The sequence below is a fragment of the Electrophorus electricus genome, chromosome 15, assembly GCF_041902795.1.
Source record: "Electrophorus electricus isolate QZ-2024a chromosome 15, ASM4190279v1, whole genome shotgun sequence".
In the NCBI taxonomy this organism is placed as follows: Eukaryota; Metazoa; Chordata; class Actinopteri; order Gymnotiformes; family Gymnotidae; genus Electrophorus; species Electrophorus electricus.
Genome location: NC_137511.1, coordinates 16603240 through 16619888, shown reverse-complemented (window position 1 = coordinate 16619888; position 16649 = coordinate 16603240). Strand labels below are relative to the sequence as shown.

At 36.1% G+C, this 16649-nt stretch overlaps 1 protein-coding gene across 1 annotated transcript; it reads right to left on the bottom strand.

Annotated features, from left to right (window-relative positions):
• Window positions 1–1260: 1260 nt before the first annotated feature.
• On the bottom strand, window positions 1261–15947 carry LOC113569201 (integrin alpha-D-like). Its single transcript, XM_081698015.1, has 22 exons — window positions 15775–15947; window positions 15371–15570; window positions 12856–13071; window positions 12666–12739; window positions 11121–11295; window positions 10784–10968; window positions 10504–10637; window positions 10245–10384; window positions 9950–10098; window positions 8605–8736; window positions 8291–8364; window positions 7959–8100; window positions 7223–7321; window positions 4985–5061; window positions 3995–4081; window positions 3632–3710; window positions 3366–3461; window positions 3139–3219; window positions 2866–2976; window positions 2585–2698; window positions 1700–1810; window positions 1261–1569 (listed from the first exon to the last, which is right to left on the bottom strand). The coding sequence occupies exons 1-22, from the start codon at window positions 15945–15947 to the stop codon at window positions 1498–1500; spliced, it is 2721 nt and encodes a 906-aa protein (XP_081554141.1). The 3' UTR covers window positions 1261–1497.
• Window positions 15948–16649: the final 702 nt, after the last annotated feature.

Here is a 16649-nt window from a genome sequence, read left to right as displayed (position 1 = left end):
CTGCCAAAGTACGAAACTCTAAGGCCTAGTCCACTATTGAACAAATGGACCAACAGAACAAAAACTGTGCAAAATTACTGGTCAATGTAGTTGTAAGACATTCTTGCATCTTTTGTCCACACAGCTGCTGCCAAGTCCAGAGCCTTGCCCGACAGGTGTGAGATCACAGGTGAGATTCAGCCTTGGTCCGAAGCAGGAGGGGAGTTAAAGTACAAGGAGCACAGTAATAGAAATGCCTTAGTCATTGGATTTGCCATCATACTTGTCAGGTTGAACAGGAAAGAGCCCCCTATCTGGTCAGAAGTAACCGTAGAACCTTGAGGGTTCTGAGAACCAGCAGGGGACTGTAGGAATTAAATGGTCACATTGGTCTTCGCAATGAGCTGTAGTTGCTTCTACTGTTCACCCTGTTGCTTGGTTAGAGGAGACACGACTGAGCAATCCCCAGAACAAGACGCATGCAGATAATTGACAAACAATCGGTTTTATTATCACAGGGATAATCCAGAATTAGGGTTGTTAGCCATGCAGAGGTCCAAAACCAGTAAGCGGGCAATGAGAACACAAGAGGCAGGAAAATGGGAAATTGGCAAGACAGTCCAAGAGGTACAGAGCCAATAATCAGCCCTACCAAACAGATATGCCAAATAGGGATCAGACAGAGATGAAAACCAGGTAGCAAAGCAGGTCAGTAACTGGAGAGACAAACAGAATGAACACTCAGTACACATGCAATGTTCATGGCAATTCTTTAGCAAGTGTGAATTGGAACAGACAGGGGGACAGGTAGAATGAATCAGTAATCAGGAAAGGCAGATGATGGCGAGCGTGTAACTATTGGTGGATCTGGATTGAGTAACAGAAGAGCTGTTATCAGGTGCTAGCTGGGAAATGAAGTTTAGGCTATGGGGCATGAGGTTTTTGACCTAGATATTTCATATTTGCCCCTTTTTGACTGGACAGCTTAGCTGACTGTTTATGCTGGTTTTTGGATGCTATTATGGTTTTTAACCTTTTATTTTTGTGTAGTTTTTTAACAAATCTAACACTTGCATCCTAATCTGTTGGTTACCTTCCAATTTATTTTGCATCTCTGCAGTTTTCAAATTCACTTTCAATATCCATATGCCTGCCTCATATAAGCTCTCTATACATATAGAAATATTTTCATTTGTAGTCTTTAATAGGAAGGCTTTTAATAAGTGACCATGTGTAAGTGATTAATTGAGAGTGAGTACAAATAAATAAAATATTAAAACATAAAATTGCCATTTCAACTCTGAATAACTGTTTTCTTTATAAATACCAAAAAGCCCATTACAAAGCAAATTTATCAGAGACATGAATCTGATATGATGTACAGATGAAACTGACATACATGTTAAACAGCACAGTAGCATATGTGAACTTTACAGCTGTCACTGTAATCTCACAAACACAGTCTGACAAGTCCATGTTGGAATTTAAGCAGAGCAGTGCAGCAGCTGCCTCCACCTCCTACTCAGTCCCATCAGCACCAGAGCTCGCACCCTCCAACGTCTGCTTATAGCGGCTTTTGAAGAACCCAGCCTGGAGTTATATACCGGAATAAAGCAGTCAAATACAGAGTCAAATAAATCACCCATTAAATGTTTATACAGCATTGGACACAGGAATTCTGGAAGTGACAATAACAAATGGTAACAAGAGCAGAAATGACCTTGTAGAGGCCAGCAGTGATGAGAGCCAAAATCAGCAGCCCTGCTACTGTTCCTCCAATTATCTCCTTAACGATGTTTTTCTCCTCATACACCTCCACCTGGGTATTAATCTACACACACACACACACACACACACACACATGCAATTTACCATTAAACAAATCAATTTATGGCAAAGGATTCAGGATCTTGGAGAACTGTTAACATCAGATTGATTCTACTGTATCGACACTGTCAATGTCAGGGGATCTTGTAACTAAAACTGAGGTGTAATTTATTGATACATCAACATGCAGCACTATATTGTCTAAAGCAATGTTTCACATCCTCGACCTGGAGAAAATATTTCTGTCATTATATGTCTGATATTTGAAAATCTTCAGATTTTCAGATGCTAAATTTTATTTTGTAATCATATGGGTGTTACAATGGTGCCTGTCTGATTGCAAATACAATATTTCAATTAACATTAATGTTTAGTGAAGTAATTAAAAGAAACCTATGTGCTTACATAAACATGCATGCCACATTATGACATGAGACCTTTATGTTTGTATAAGTGATTACATATAGGTGAATAATGGATAATCATGAGAAACAATGATTACAAGCTGGTAGACTCTTCACTGGTACTGTAACAGTGTACTGATCGTAGTAAAATTAGATATATTTTAGCTTTGTATACACAAACAAATTTAAGTCTTTTTTAACAGGTAAATTAAATAACATTGACTCTGCATTCATATGATTCTGACTACAGATGTTTATATTATGAATACACTGAAAATGTTTTGGATGTTCTGTAATGTACTTCAATGCTTAGGTGGACACACAATAGACAGAAGGAAGTTGTGACATCTTCAGATAAAAAGTAATTTATTTACCAGGCCTGTGGGTGCAGTATGTAGAGAATCAGAGGAAAAGTAGACATATTTATTTTTGTCATATTCCAGAGTTGCTGTACTGACCAGCTCAAAAACTGCTGATCGGAGTCCAGTCTGAGAGAGAGGCAATACATGAACAATAAAGAGTAAAAAAAAAACTGTAAAACTAATAACACTCTGTACTGGTAAAAGTATCAATGTTGCCATATAATATGTTAACAGTTAACTTGTAAAAAATATGATGTAATATAAATATACCTTTAATATAAATATACGTTTACCTGTTCAATCCACCCAGAACTAACATGACCAGAGATGTTGTAGAATTTTGACTCCCTTCTCATCAGATTTGCATTACACCTAAAAAGTCTGCACACAGCCACAGAACAGTTCTAAAACACAAAGAGAGTTTCCATTGGTTATGTTTACACTGAGTACACGCAATCATGAAATGATTTATTATATTACATAGAGAAAGCTTTACTAAGACAATTTGTGTAATTCTCTGTTAAAGAAATGCTGTGTTGGGAAACAAAGCCATAACAGTTACTCACCACTTTGTGGTGATTTTTTAGTGCTGCCACAAAATCAGGGACTGTGGGTTGCTCATCTCTGTCTACAATACAATCTTGAATCTAAAGAAAAAAACAATTACCATAAGATTCTCTTCTTGTAAACTCTATAGGCCATTTTGCAGGATATGAATTGCATCTACTCTAGGATTTAATTGTCGTGCTGATTCATCAATGCTTAAAATGTTTGCATTGATATATTAGCATACCTGCAAATCCTTAGTGGTCCAAATGTCCTTATCTCCTAATGTTATTGGGACTTTGATTAAAATAGTGAGTGTTAAGTCCCTTAGGTCATTCTGGACCTGATAGATAAAGAGATAGAGGGTGAGAGAGACAGACAGAGACAGATAAATGGATAGATGGATATATAGAGAGAGGGAGAGAGAGAGAGAACATGATTAAATGATTCTCTGCTGCATTATAACTATTCTGTTATATAGTCCAATGACAAAGGTGTAATTTATCTTCATACTTTGAGGATTTGGCTGACTGGTTTCTCAAGGTTGTTCTTTCCTGCAGTGAAGTTAATGTGGATGCTGGACTTCTCATATCTTCAAATAAAAGCAGTAACAGGATATTACTAAAAGATCACTGAAACAGATATCAAGACGGCTGAATGGTGCAGGTAGAAACCACACAGTGTTCTCATCTGAGCACACAGAGCCAACCTACAATGCTAGTAGTGTGGGTTTCATATGAATCAGAGAAGGTGTGTATCACCTTCTTTATTAGAGTTCTAAACATACTGGGAACTGACACTGAATAAATAAATATAAAACAAAACCACATTTAAGGAAAAGCATCAAGATATGTAAAGAGGAAGGGGATAACTAACCTGATCAGTGAGATGTAGATGCCATATTTGACACCAATGGTTCTGTTTTTGAACAGTTCGCTGTAATCTGAGTGTTTGTCATTGCCGCTGTAAGGACACTTGGGTCAGTGTAGTACAACACAACTTTTACAATACAGAACTAAACATTTGGTTGCAGTTTGTTCGATTCATGCTCTGAATGCAATGGACCAATATTTTGGGATAGATTAACAATAAGCAAACATTTTTTAAGCCTTTTATGTCTATAGCTTTGTGATATTGTACTTGTGACTACTATTAACATTTGTGTAAAAGATGTCTTGTTGGGTAACAAAGCGCTTTGTAAGTTCCTCTGGATAAGAGCATCTGCTAAATGCCGTAAATGTAAATGTGTTGGATACCCCTTTGAAACAAAAGGCATGAATGTTATCCACAGAATGTTATCCTTCTACAAGAAGGATTTTAAATGCTGTTGGTCTTTAAAAAATGTCAGAATCTCAAAAGATGTCATTAAGTGTTTGTCATTGCCACTGTAAGGACACTTGGGTTAGTGTAGTACAACATACCTTTTACAATACACATCTAAACACTTGGTTGCAGTTTGTTCGATTCATGCTCTGAATGCAAAGGGCCAATATTTTGGGATAGATTAACTAACAATGAGGAAACATTTAAGCCTTTTATGTCTATAGCTTTGTAATATTGTGCTTGTCACTACTTGTAACATTTGTGTAAAATATTTCTGTCTTGCTGGGTAACAAGCACTTTGTAAGTTGCTCTGGATAAGACCGTCTGCTAAATGCCGTAAATGTAAAAGTGTTGGATGCCCCTTTGAAACAAAAGGCATGAATGTTATCCACAGAATGTTATCCTTCTGCAAGAATAAAAACATGAATTTAAATGCAGCTGGTCTTTGAAAAATGTTCTCTCAAAAGATTTCATTAAGTTACCCACAGATGCAGACATTAGAACATGTGAAATGTGTTTGTCAGGAAAAAATTCAGGACATACCTGGAAGCAGTAGCAGTGAACATCGTTTTATCAAAGTTATCACCTCTGTTTATGCTATATGTAATGTCAAAAATGGCCTAATGGGAAGATGGAAATCAGGAGATTAACAGCTTTTCATTTAAAGGATATCACAGAATGCTCCCCCTGCCACTGATCATGTGGTACGGCCCACCAAGTGCAATAGGAGTTCCTCATTGACTGAGACATATCCTATTTGTAACTGTCGAGGGAGTCTGTACATCCTGCTCCTTGCCCTGCGACACTCTGGCTGTTACAAAGGACTATTCCTGAACTAAAGAACATGCTCTTTCAGTGTTCAATAGCTGACTTCTCTTTTCTTTGATTTAAAAATTGTTTTTCCCTTAAAAATAACCTCTCCTTTCACCCTCTGTGGGGACTGTCAGAATACAATCAACAAGATAACACTGGTGCACTCCTGTTTGCAATTTATGCCATTAGCAGGAGGAACTCTCCAGTTTTACTTTATTTATTTATTTTCAGTTAGGTGTAGATCATTTTAAGGGCCTGTAAATAATTTTAGTTTTGGTAAACCTCTGTATATTTTAGTTTTTATTCATCCTTGTTTTTGTTTAGTTTTAGTTTTTAACATTTATTATGCAAGCTCTAATGACAAGTGATATCAGATAAGGTTATAATAAATTCTAAATGTATTTTATATAAACCTTGAAATGATTTATTTCACCAACAGTCCTTGACTTGTAGTATGACCAAGCAGCAAGGCTCTGCATAACTAGTTAATGCTACATATATATGTCAGGCAAACTGATTCATGGTCACATGATGATGTCTATGAACTACTGGTTCTTTGGTAAATTAATCCTCAGGAGTTCGTCTACATAATCATCAAAAGGGACAAGCTCGGACACAGCCAAAAGTTTGTCCCTTCTATCATTATCACAGTATAATTCCAGGCTCGAAGCTAAGAAGTGCGCTTAGTCAGCCAATGCAATCCAATTGTGGCCCAGCCCAAACATGGATGAATGGCATGTTTGATCTAATGGATCAACTGAAATAAGGTAAGAAGACATAATTCCATTCACATGTGCAGTGGTTGACACCGACTGGGCAACTGTTGTTCATGTTTTGATGTAGCACTATATAAGTGAATTCAATGCCTCTGGTTAGCATTAGCATCTCCCTTAATTTTGTATGCATTCATAATCTATTACTGCTGAATACTCAATAAACAACCTATTAGTTGTAAAGCTTGTAGTTCACGGCTGATGTTTCTAATTTTTTTTGTGGGTATATCAATCACTGCATTATATAAATTTTATGAGTTGAGACTGAATTAACATAAATTAATTGTAATTAAAGACTGATTCATTAATCACAACCTATTTTAATTTCATCAAGGTTCATCAAAGTGTTCATGTCACTACAAAACTAAATACAATCATTTGACAAACACTGTAAAAACATTTTAAATTATCCTTAATGCTGAAAATATTTTTAAGGTTATTGCAGGAATATACCTTAAACAGATTATTCTTAGTGAAGGTGCTGAATATTGTGCAAGTATGTATTCACAATATTTCCCTAATTGTAATGTGCCATGATTAGTCCCTCCCAAGTTCCAGCTTCCGTGATTTCCCTGTCTTGTGTGTTTTTGTTCCATGCCTTAGGTTCGTTTTCTCCTCCCCTCGTTTGATTGCTTGCACCTGTCCCTCATTTCTACCTTTGGTTCTTGTATTTAAACTCTGTCTTGAGCCCTGTGTTTTTGGCTGTTCATTTCAATGGTTGTGTTTGTGATTGAATTTGTTGGTTTGTACTCCGTGTATTCGTTTGTTAGCCCTGAGTTTTCCCTAGCCTTAGTTAGAGCCTGCTTCCCCGTTTGTCTTCGTGTGCGTTTATTTGTTAATCATGTATCCCCGTACTCTCCGTGTTGGCTCTTTGACTCTGGACTGCCTTAACGACTCTGATTTTGGATTAGTCCATAACAAATCTCGCTCCTTTCTGCACATGCATCCGCCTTCTTACCGCTCAACGTTACATAATGCTAACCTAGACACTAGATTTATTTAATTTAGCCCTATGTTAACAGTTAACAAAAATCTAATGCCCTGTTTTCTCACCCAAACCTAACTCTAATATTATTTTATCTAACTTCTTAGCATCATAAGTTTCAAAAATATTTTCACGGAATATTTCATAAACCATGTAACTTATCATCTCCACAGTTGATGGTATAGGAATTGAACAAATATTTTGATTTACCAAACCATTCTCCCTGAAGATGGGTTTGCTAATATGACACATGGAGGACCCCAATGAACCTTTGTCATCACTGTCCAGAGATATGCATTCCACTCTTCCCTGCTCAGATACAGGAAATACAGAAAATCTGTTATTCAGGTGGAATATGAGGCCAATCTAATAAAGGTGAATTTAAACAGTATGAAATCGAGAGTCTGCTGAGACCGACCAATGTCTTGTATAAGCCCTCATTAACTGAGAACACATATTAAATTATAACAGTCAGCAAATTGTAATTCCACAGTGATCAATTGCATTTGCACAGGCAGTAGATAGTGGAGGTGTGAACAGCTTATTAACATGGAGTTTAATGACCCAATAAAAGAGGAAAAGACTATTCTAAGACCTAGAACATCTCACTATACATTAATCACAACAAAAACTATTTAATCAGGCTTGGAAAGTTTACAAACATAGCGTCAGCCATGTACAGGTGTTAGAATAAATGCTTCAGTACTGTAACATCTTAGAGAAATCTGACACAACTTACATGCACACAAGTCCACCAGATGCAAACCTTCTCACCTGATCTCTGATGTAAACCATTACATCACCCTGCTCCTACAATGCACTGCACATCAACCACAATCCACATCTATGTTCTTCTACATCATTTATTAAATACTTTTGTTGCTTTCTAAACTAAACTGTATATTATTTCTGCTGAACCATAAAAATGTGGGAGTACTGCTCTTGCCTGTTTAGTGGTGAATCTCCTGAAGGACAGTCCAAAGGGGTAACTAACAGTTATGAGACTGTTGTAGGAGTTTTCTCCTCTGTTCTCCACAAACACTGTCACATTCATATCCTGCATGATTCCAACTTTTATATCTGACAATCTAGTATATGAAAGCATATGAAGTCAGTGCATGAAATGTTTTCAATAAATGAATAGAAAAAAACAATAGGTTGATATTGTGGTAATGTGTTAAGACATTTTATAGTTAAGTATCATTTACATATTGTATACATGACAATAAACAGAATCATCATGGAAACATCATGTGTTTTTACCACTAATGTACTTACCCAGAGAAGTTGAAATCCATTTTGAGATTGTCAGTGCAGATCTTATCATCTCCACAGTTTATTTCAAAATCCAGCTATGAAATGAATTTACACTGTTAATAAAACTTACTACCATTGCTAGGTCTCAAGTGTATTATTCTTTACAAATAGCAAGTGTTTTATGTGATTTCATTTGGGTATATGAATATCCTGGTACACAGTCACAGTGTTTCTGTTTTTCCACTGAATAAATATTCTTGAGGTCTTTAGTAGCAGCAGAAATATTTTGTTCGGTACTATTGCTCTAAGATGAAAGGTTCACCTTGTATTCTTACATTATGATCTGAGGTGGTTTTTATCCCCGGGTGAAGGATGGGCCGTAACCCTTCCACCGTGCCAACTGGGAGGCCCTCAAATGTAAATGTTAACTGATTGGACAGTGGATTTAATGCATCCTCATTGCAAGCCTGTGTGAAAAGAGAAATCAATAATTTTAATAATAATAATAATAATAATTAATAATAATAATAATAATCAGAAGATGAGAATCAACAGAACTGAGCATTATTTGACTTTACTGGGATTTTTACTGAACATTAAAATTCCTGCTTTTTTCACAGACTATGGACACAGTGCTATGGAACAACATGGACTGAGCCAAATGTCATGTGTTAATGTGCTGATGTATGTCATAAAATATAGAGAATATGTGATCTTGCAGGGCTCTTTTCCCTGGGATCCTAGAACATCTGGTAACATGAACCTCCACCAAGTTCCAGGTTAAAACAAAATCTCTGCAACCAGGATCAGATATCATTAGATATCATTGGATGGTCTTTAGATCTTCCAATAGGAGAGTGATTCAAGTATATAGTCAACAAGATCCACACAAACCTGATTCACATTCCATATAATCAAGATTTTACTCCTAAACTTCTTATAAACAGGATACTAGGGCTAATCTGACCTTGCTATATAAACAGGATGAAAACCTTTTGTGTATGCTTGTCATGGTTATCATTTTCATGGTCTTGAACATAGAACTAATTCACCAAACAATAATATGAATGTTATTCAACATTGTCATGCAGCATGGACAGACTAGGTCCTCATCTGACTACAGAAACCACAAACCTCCCATTCAATCCCTCTCCCCAGATTATTGATTTCATTTGTGTCTTTTTTTCCCTAATGTTTCTCACTATTTAAGATCCATTTGTACTGATTGTCTTTGCAAAGTTTCGTTTCGCCGGCCAAACGTTGTTGTATAATTATTTTAATTATTTTCTGGTTACCATCTTTATGCTTGCTAGCTGGATTCACTTTATTGCTTATTACCCCAATGGATTTGTTTGCCTATCGTGAGTTTACTGGATCTTGACTTTTGTCTGTTTTTTTGACCACACCTTTGGATTACCTCTGTATATCATTAAACTCTGTCATACTGAATTATTCTCTGCTCATCCTGTCTGACACTCGTGTTCATACTAATTGAGGGTGATATTAAATATGGTTGTTCCTATGTTTATTTTTAATAGCACACAATGCAAGCTTTTTTACTGAAATGTGTGAGGAAAATAGGATGAAGACAAAAGAAACCAAAATGAAAAACACATGGTTCAAGGTGTTAGAGAAAGTCTGACCATAGAGGGAGAAACCATGAGAAAGCATTGATCTTACCTCTATGAAAAAACTGTGCTCTGTGCACACCTCCTCCAATGTAACAGTCATACTGTCTGACACTGTAAGATTTTTGACTGAAAAGAATACTTGATAGTTTTGTCGCTTTCCATCAAGCTTTATAGTATATTTAATATTTGCAGATAAGTCTAAATAAATAGAAAGGAAATACACAATTGACAAAAAAGCAGTGTTATTTTAATTTTTCCAAAATAATGCTTTTGTTTTATATTTATGGTTTATGTAAACCTAAATATATACATATGCTGTATGTATGAGTAAAAGAGAGAGAAACCTGGGTAAGTGTGTTTATCCTTCATAGTGAAACACAAATGCAAGATGTTTTCTAAAGGCTTTTCACAGTCTGTGTCTTTAGTGGGGATTTTTGATGGGCTATAGGATACTTTGGTCACCAAGGATACAATAGGTCTGGACCTGAAGACACAAGACACAAATGCATATGAATAACCATTTGGTATTTAAACATAATGTTTATCTCTCACTTTATGCTACAATGTACAGAGGTCTGCTTCTCCATGAACATTTGTCCAAACCTGAGCAATGTGACTGCTCCTTTGCTTCCAACAGCAATATCTGGCAGACCATCTCCACTGTGGTCCAGAGCAAACTCACTCAAAGATAAACCAAATAACCGTAGCCCTGCATGCACAGATGAACCACTGATTCTCTGTCGTTACAAAACAGTGAAAAGGGATGGAGCATTTTAGGAAAGGAGAATAGCAAAAGTAAATAGGTTTTGTTAGGATGAAAGTGACCTTTGACAGTAAAATATATCACAGAGTTTATCTCTTTTGCTTTATCTCACTCTCTCACCTGTGAGTAGGTGGGGTTGATGTCTGTTGCTCTACCATTAAAGATGTAGATGCTGCCCTGTCCATCATCCTCCAGAGGAGCTCCTACCACTACATCTACAAGATAATCCTCGTTTAGATCTCCTGGGCTGGCCAATGCTGAGCCAAACCTTCCTTTTTGTCCCATCATTCCTTCCAATGTCTGTGCTGATTGTTCCAATAATTGTGAATGTCAAAAATAATATAAAATAATGAACTCAAAAACATTACCACACATGTATGACTAGTGGTGTCATTGCTACATACATAGATATTTGAAGATAGCTTGAAGCTCTTGCTATATGAGAAAAGCTGTTGACTGAGCAGTGTGTTAAATGTTCTGTTTACCTGTTGTGAAAAGGAGTAAACAAAGATTTTTCCTTCCTGATCATCTTCCATATACAGTGGAGCAGAAACTAGTAGAAGGTCCATGTAGGAGTGAGCATTCAAGTCTACCACACACACTTCAGCTCCATAGTAGGCACCAATCTGTGGCTGAGGGGAAAAGGGAGTAATTTAGAGAATTTGAAAGCTTTACCCCTGACAAAGCTTTATGATCCATGGCCCACTTTTTAAATTTCATTGTAGTCTGTATATGTTTTTAATACAAACTGTAACATGCGCAACCCCTGGAGGATCCAACAGCAGCTGCTTTGTTGTCTCCAGTGATGACATGCTCACTCTTCCCTTGTGTGCATGTTATAGAGCTCCCAGAATAACATGTGTATCGTACCACATTCTTCCTACTGCCATAGAATAACCTGATAATGGGAACACACATCATTTTCTGTCCCTTAAACCTCAAATTGTATCCTACCCTTATGAGACAATAGCTTGATAAAAAATTGTTTATTAGTCCTTTTCTTAAAAATGTGTTGCAACAGAGGTTTAAATCAAATTTCAAAGTCAAATTTATTTATATAGAGCTTTTTACAAAACATGTCACAAAGCACCTTTACAAATATATGGTGCAGATCCCTAATTAGCAACCTGGAGGTGACAGTGGCAAGAAAAAAAACTCTCTGGGCGGAATTGAGGTAAAATCCTTGAGAGGTTTACATCAGTGTTAAAGCAGTGGTCCTCTTGTCAGACACTGTGAATGGCCGCAAATGGGCCAACATGTATATTAGAGATCTGTACCTAATAAAGTGCCAATGAGTGTATATATAAGGGAGGTGTTTCTGTTGTATTGGTGGGAGAATTTATACAGACATGTTAGCTTTATGGTGTGCTCTATCTCTGATATTCATTTTATCTTAATTATTCCAGAATTTGCTGTCTATTCTTAGTTAGAGTATCTGGTATATTAGATATAAGAGGTTTCTCAGCTACATAACTGTCATGGTTACTGCCTGTGTGAAAGGAGATGGTTTGTCTATGTGAATTATACTCCTCGTATCCTCCTTTCCACTGAAAAGCTCCAACTGTACTCATTATGATGTTTCCCTAAGCATGCAAAACATTATATGTTAAACATGATTAAAAATACTTTATTTTTGAATGGTGTGACTACATATTTTTCACTGATGTCGTTCATATGCATGTTGGAAAGCAACTTTTAAAATAAAATCAACCATAAAGAAAGTTTTGTATGTATTTGAGGATGTGAAATCAACGTTAAAGTACTGATCATTTGTATCCAATAGTTCCATTTGTTGGCTCAGTGGTTATCATATACAGACAAGTACAGGTTATTTTTTGACACCAGAAAAGAACCTGCATAACACTCTAGAACAAAAGGGCTTTCCTGATCACAGGCTGCTGTGCACTACTGTGTTACTTGTTTGGTAACCTAGGCAACCTTTTTCTTACATAATGACCACAGATGCTTACTGTTAAAAGAAAAGTCTAAGAAGAACATTTACATTTGTATTAAATGCTGTATTGAACCCATCCTGTGCAAACTCCATTCTGCTGGAGTCTCCTGACGTCTGGGTTCCTACAAAGAAGCAAAAGCAACAACAACAACAACAACAAAAATAAATTATTATATAATATCTAGAACAGCAATCTTGAAACTTTAATGTTTACGAAAGATAAACATCACTGACATACCCTCAATAGCGATTATCTGCTCCTCCAAAGTTCCACGAATTTTGTCCAACAAGTCATAGTTATCAACCTTGAATATATGCTCATTGTGTGGCTGAGACGCAATGATTCTTAACTCCTTCTGAGCAGATTGACTGTGAAAAGCTCTGCCAACCTTCGAATGTGAGACACAAAGCAAAAAATGTTTGGTCTCCTTCACATAATATCTGAATGTGCGTTAACATTTATTGCATTAGTCAATGGAGTGTTCGAGGCCAACATGGATAAGTCCAAGGCAAAAGTATGACTTTAACAGAATGTAAATGGTGGGGGTTTTCTCTGGTTGTTTCCAGTTCAGAAGAATTCCTTAGTAACAAAGTGGGAAGCTCAGCATTTATGTATTCCATTTGACCACTGAGCTTATACAGTCCTCTTTTTTGTGGATGCTTGGCTTTGTTCCTGGCCTTTTGAACGTTTACTCAGAATATTGGATGCATTGTGAGGAAGAGTTATGTTTTGGTTTTATTTCTGTTCCCATTATTTTGAATATTTTGTCATTTAGCCACATTAGCCAACATGTCAGTGAGTACTGGTTCTTGGCAGGGATGTTTTAGAGCCCCCTCAAGTGGTGGTCTTTTTATTAACAGTGATTTTTTAAATTAGTGGAATTAGTTGTAGAGTTATTTTTCATAGAGTCTCCTGGAAATTTATATTCTGAATGCTTCCTTTTCTGAATAGATATGTCACGGTTTGTTCCCTCCTAGTGTCCCTGTCTCATGCTGTTGTTTCACTTTCTCCATTCCCGATCCAGTCCTTGTTTTGGTTTTTGCTGTTTTCATGATTCGCACCTGTGTCTTGTTTAGTGTTTATTAGTTCATGTATTTAAACCCTGTCTTGTTCCCTGTGTCTTGGCTGTTCATTGTAAGTAGAGCCATTGTTTTGTAAGTGTAGCTGCTGTTTTGTGAATCAAAGCATGTTTGTGATTCTATCCTTCTGTCGTGATTGTATTTCTAGCTGTTTGTTTATCTATGTTTGTTACACCCTAGCGCTTGTTTAATATTGTGTACTTTTGTTTAGTTTATTATGTATTCCTGAACTTTATATGTTGGTAATTTGACCTTGGACTGTCACAATGACTAGGACTCTGGATTTGCCCCTAATAAATCTCTCTCTTCTCTGCACGTGCATCCACCTCCTTAGTGCTCACCATTACAAGATACTTGATACTATATTTTTGTACAACCACATTTTGTTTGTGTAGCCACATGGGTGGCACTATATAGATAGACAGACAGATAGAGGGAGCGAGATATTCAAAATTGTAGTAAAGTACACAGTTTCCAGAGTAGGAGGAGGGAGTTTGTATATGAAAAAGTAGATGTTTAAATCATAATATTCATTCCATGGGGTTCTAAAAGTTTGTAGATCAAGATTGTAGATCAGTTATTTTCCTTTGAGTTTCCTAATTTCAATGCTGATATAGCAACAACTGGAAATCAAACAGATATGTCATTACTGCAGTGTCCATTAAAATGCCTTGCCACTGGAAATAACAAATCTTTATTCGGATGGTCTGAATGTGTTCAACAATCCGATTAGCATAAGTTGCTTAACTGAGTCACCATCTATGGTGGAGAAGTCACAATCTGTGCAGCTATTTTTGCAAACTACAGCTTAAAACCCACAAAATTAAAACATTTAGATATGGTCAGCTCTCAGGAGAAATGAAAGACCCTTTAGCATGGAAATGGAGTGAATTGAATTCAGAAAACTGTGCTATCTACAAGCTCTACAAATGTCATATGAGGCAGCATGCCATATTTAAAAGGAAAAAAAATCATTTTTGATAGGAGATCCTTGTTCTTCCAGCAGCTATCAACATACATAGGGCAATGCTAATGACGGTGCTGCTGAAAAGATGAAAACAATACAGCAATACAGTCTGACACTACGGTAGCTTGGCAAGCAGCAAATCTGTTAGAAAATGTCTAGAAACAATTTGTTACTCATATACATACATCCACATTTACAATCCAGATGGATGAGACTACAGGTATGGCAAACATTTCCTGATCAATCACCTATATGATGTAAATTTTAATTATACCAAATATTTTTTATTCTGCAAGTCATTAGAGAGCATGCTGCTGGAGCCTATTTGTTTGATATCGTCAGTGATTGCTTTGCGATCAGTGTCTGCGTACATGGACGTTTATTGTTATTTCTGGCTCTTTATTTTAGTTTAGCTTTCATTTCACCCTCACCCCTGTCCTTCATCATGGTAACATTTTCCAAGGCTATATATTGAACATGCATGAGAAAGAAACAAGCAAGATAAAACATGTTTCTTCCTAAAGGATGGGAATAGAATTTAGGCTACGTATGGACCCAAGGATGAGCAGAAAAAGTCACTTAGAGCAGGTGTTATGCTCATATGTGCAGAATATGTGCTTTTATTGTTATGTGCAGGATTTTAATTTGTTTTATTGGCCTGTTAGTAATGATGATTATAAGTGATTGTGCATCACTGATCAGTTTATTAGTGAGCCAATGAGACCAATGAGATGATCTGACCTGATTTCTGACCTGATAGCATATCGAGTAATTTTTTTCTTTTCTGCATTTTCAATCGCTACCATCAGTCGATTGCCACCATCATTTGATTCACCATCAGTGATGATGAGTAAGACTCTGTTAGCATTTGGCCTGGCTCCTGCACTGCTGGTGAATAACTCATTCCTGTGCAAAACCAGTACAGAATTCAGATGAAACTGAGGGTCAGTATATGATCCAGTAATATGTTCATTTGAAACTATTGATGTTGAAATAAATAATGTGTCCATTTAGCTATATGTATGTATGTGTTATTTTCAATTAATTCAATAATTAACATATATAATGTTAATAGGGGACTGGACATTTTCACACAAAAGGAATACTTACACAAGTTTATTGATAGCCTTTCCATTGTAGGTCATTCCATGTTGTTGTTTTATATTATCTATCTCACTGATGTCTCTAAAGTTATTGAATGGAATGGATATTTTACAATCAGTAGAAAACTCTGCAACTGCAAAGTGTAAGAAGGGAAAAAAAATCATAATTATTAAATACATTTTCTAACCACATTATGTCTAGGTTTGTATTATGTTGTAATTTATTTTTAACATGTGAGTTTGTCTAAAAATATCTTTTGTAGTTCCTTTGATTACATATGTGTTAACTTTGATTACACATGGTTCCATATGTAAATTTTACATATGTAATTACATATGGTTCCATTCTTTGGAAACCTCTACACTACAGTTATAACCTGGAGCCATGTTCTACATAAACTGACTATATATTTATATTTATTTATTTTTAACATACAACATTTGTCCAACTTCACATATTCCTTCTTGGATGTTTCCAGCACTTGAGATTGCCATGTCTATTACCACTGCTGTTTTCTGCATTCTGTATTTACCACCACAATGTCTGGTTTGTTCAACACTACTTGTTTTTTGTATGGATTTGGACATCCCACATGATCTTAATCTTCATGTTCTTCACAACTCTCTGTAGTTGCTCCTGTTTTGATTTGGGGGTGTCTTGGTCATATGCTCAATCACATGCAAAGTATGTGTTATGGTATATTATATATATATATATATATATATATATATATATATATAAATAAATATACACACACATACACACACACACACAATTTATTTTAATGTTATTTCTTTTAATGTTATGATTATGGCCTACAGCCAATAAAAACCCAAAGTCAGTAACTCAGAAAATTAGAATATTATATAAGACCAATTCAA

Coding starts and splice junctions, on each gene's coding strand:
- LOC113569201 (XM_081698015.1), bottom strand. CDS start 15,947: ATGTATTTAATAATTATGATTTTTTTTCCCTTCTTACACTTTGCAGTT. Junction 10,969..11,120: donor AACATTTAACACACTGCTCA/GTCAACAGCTTT, acceptor TGGAACAATCAG/CACAGACATTGGAAGGAATG. Junction 8,365..8,604: donor AAACCACCTCAGATCATAAT/GTAAGAATACAA, acceptor TTCATTTCATAG/CTGGATTTTGAAATAAACTG.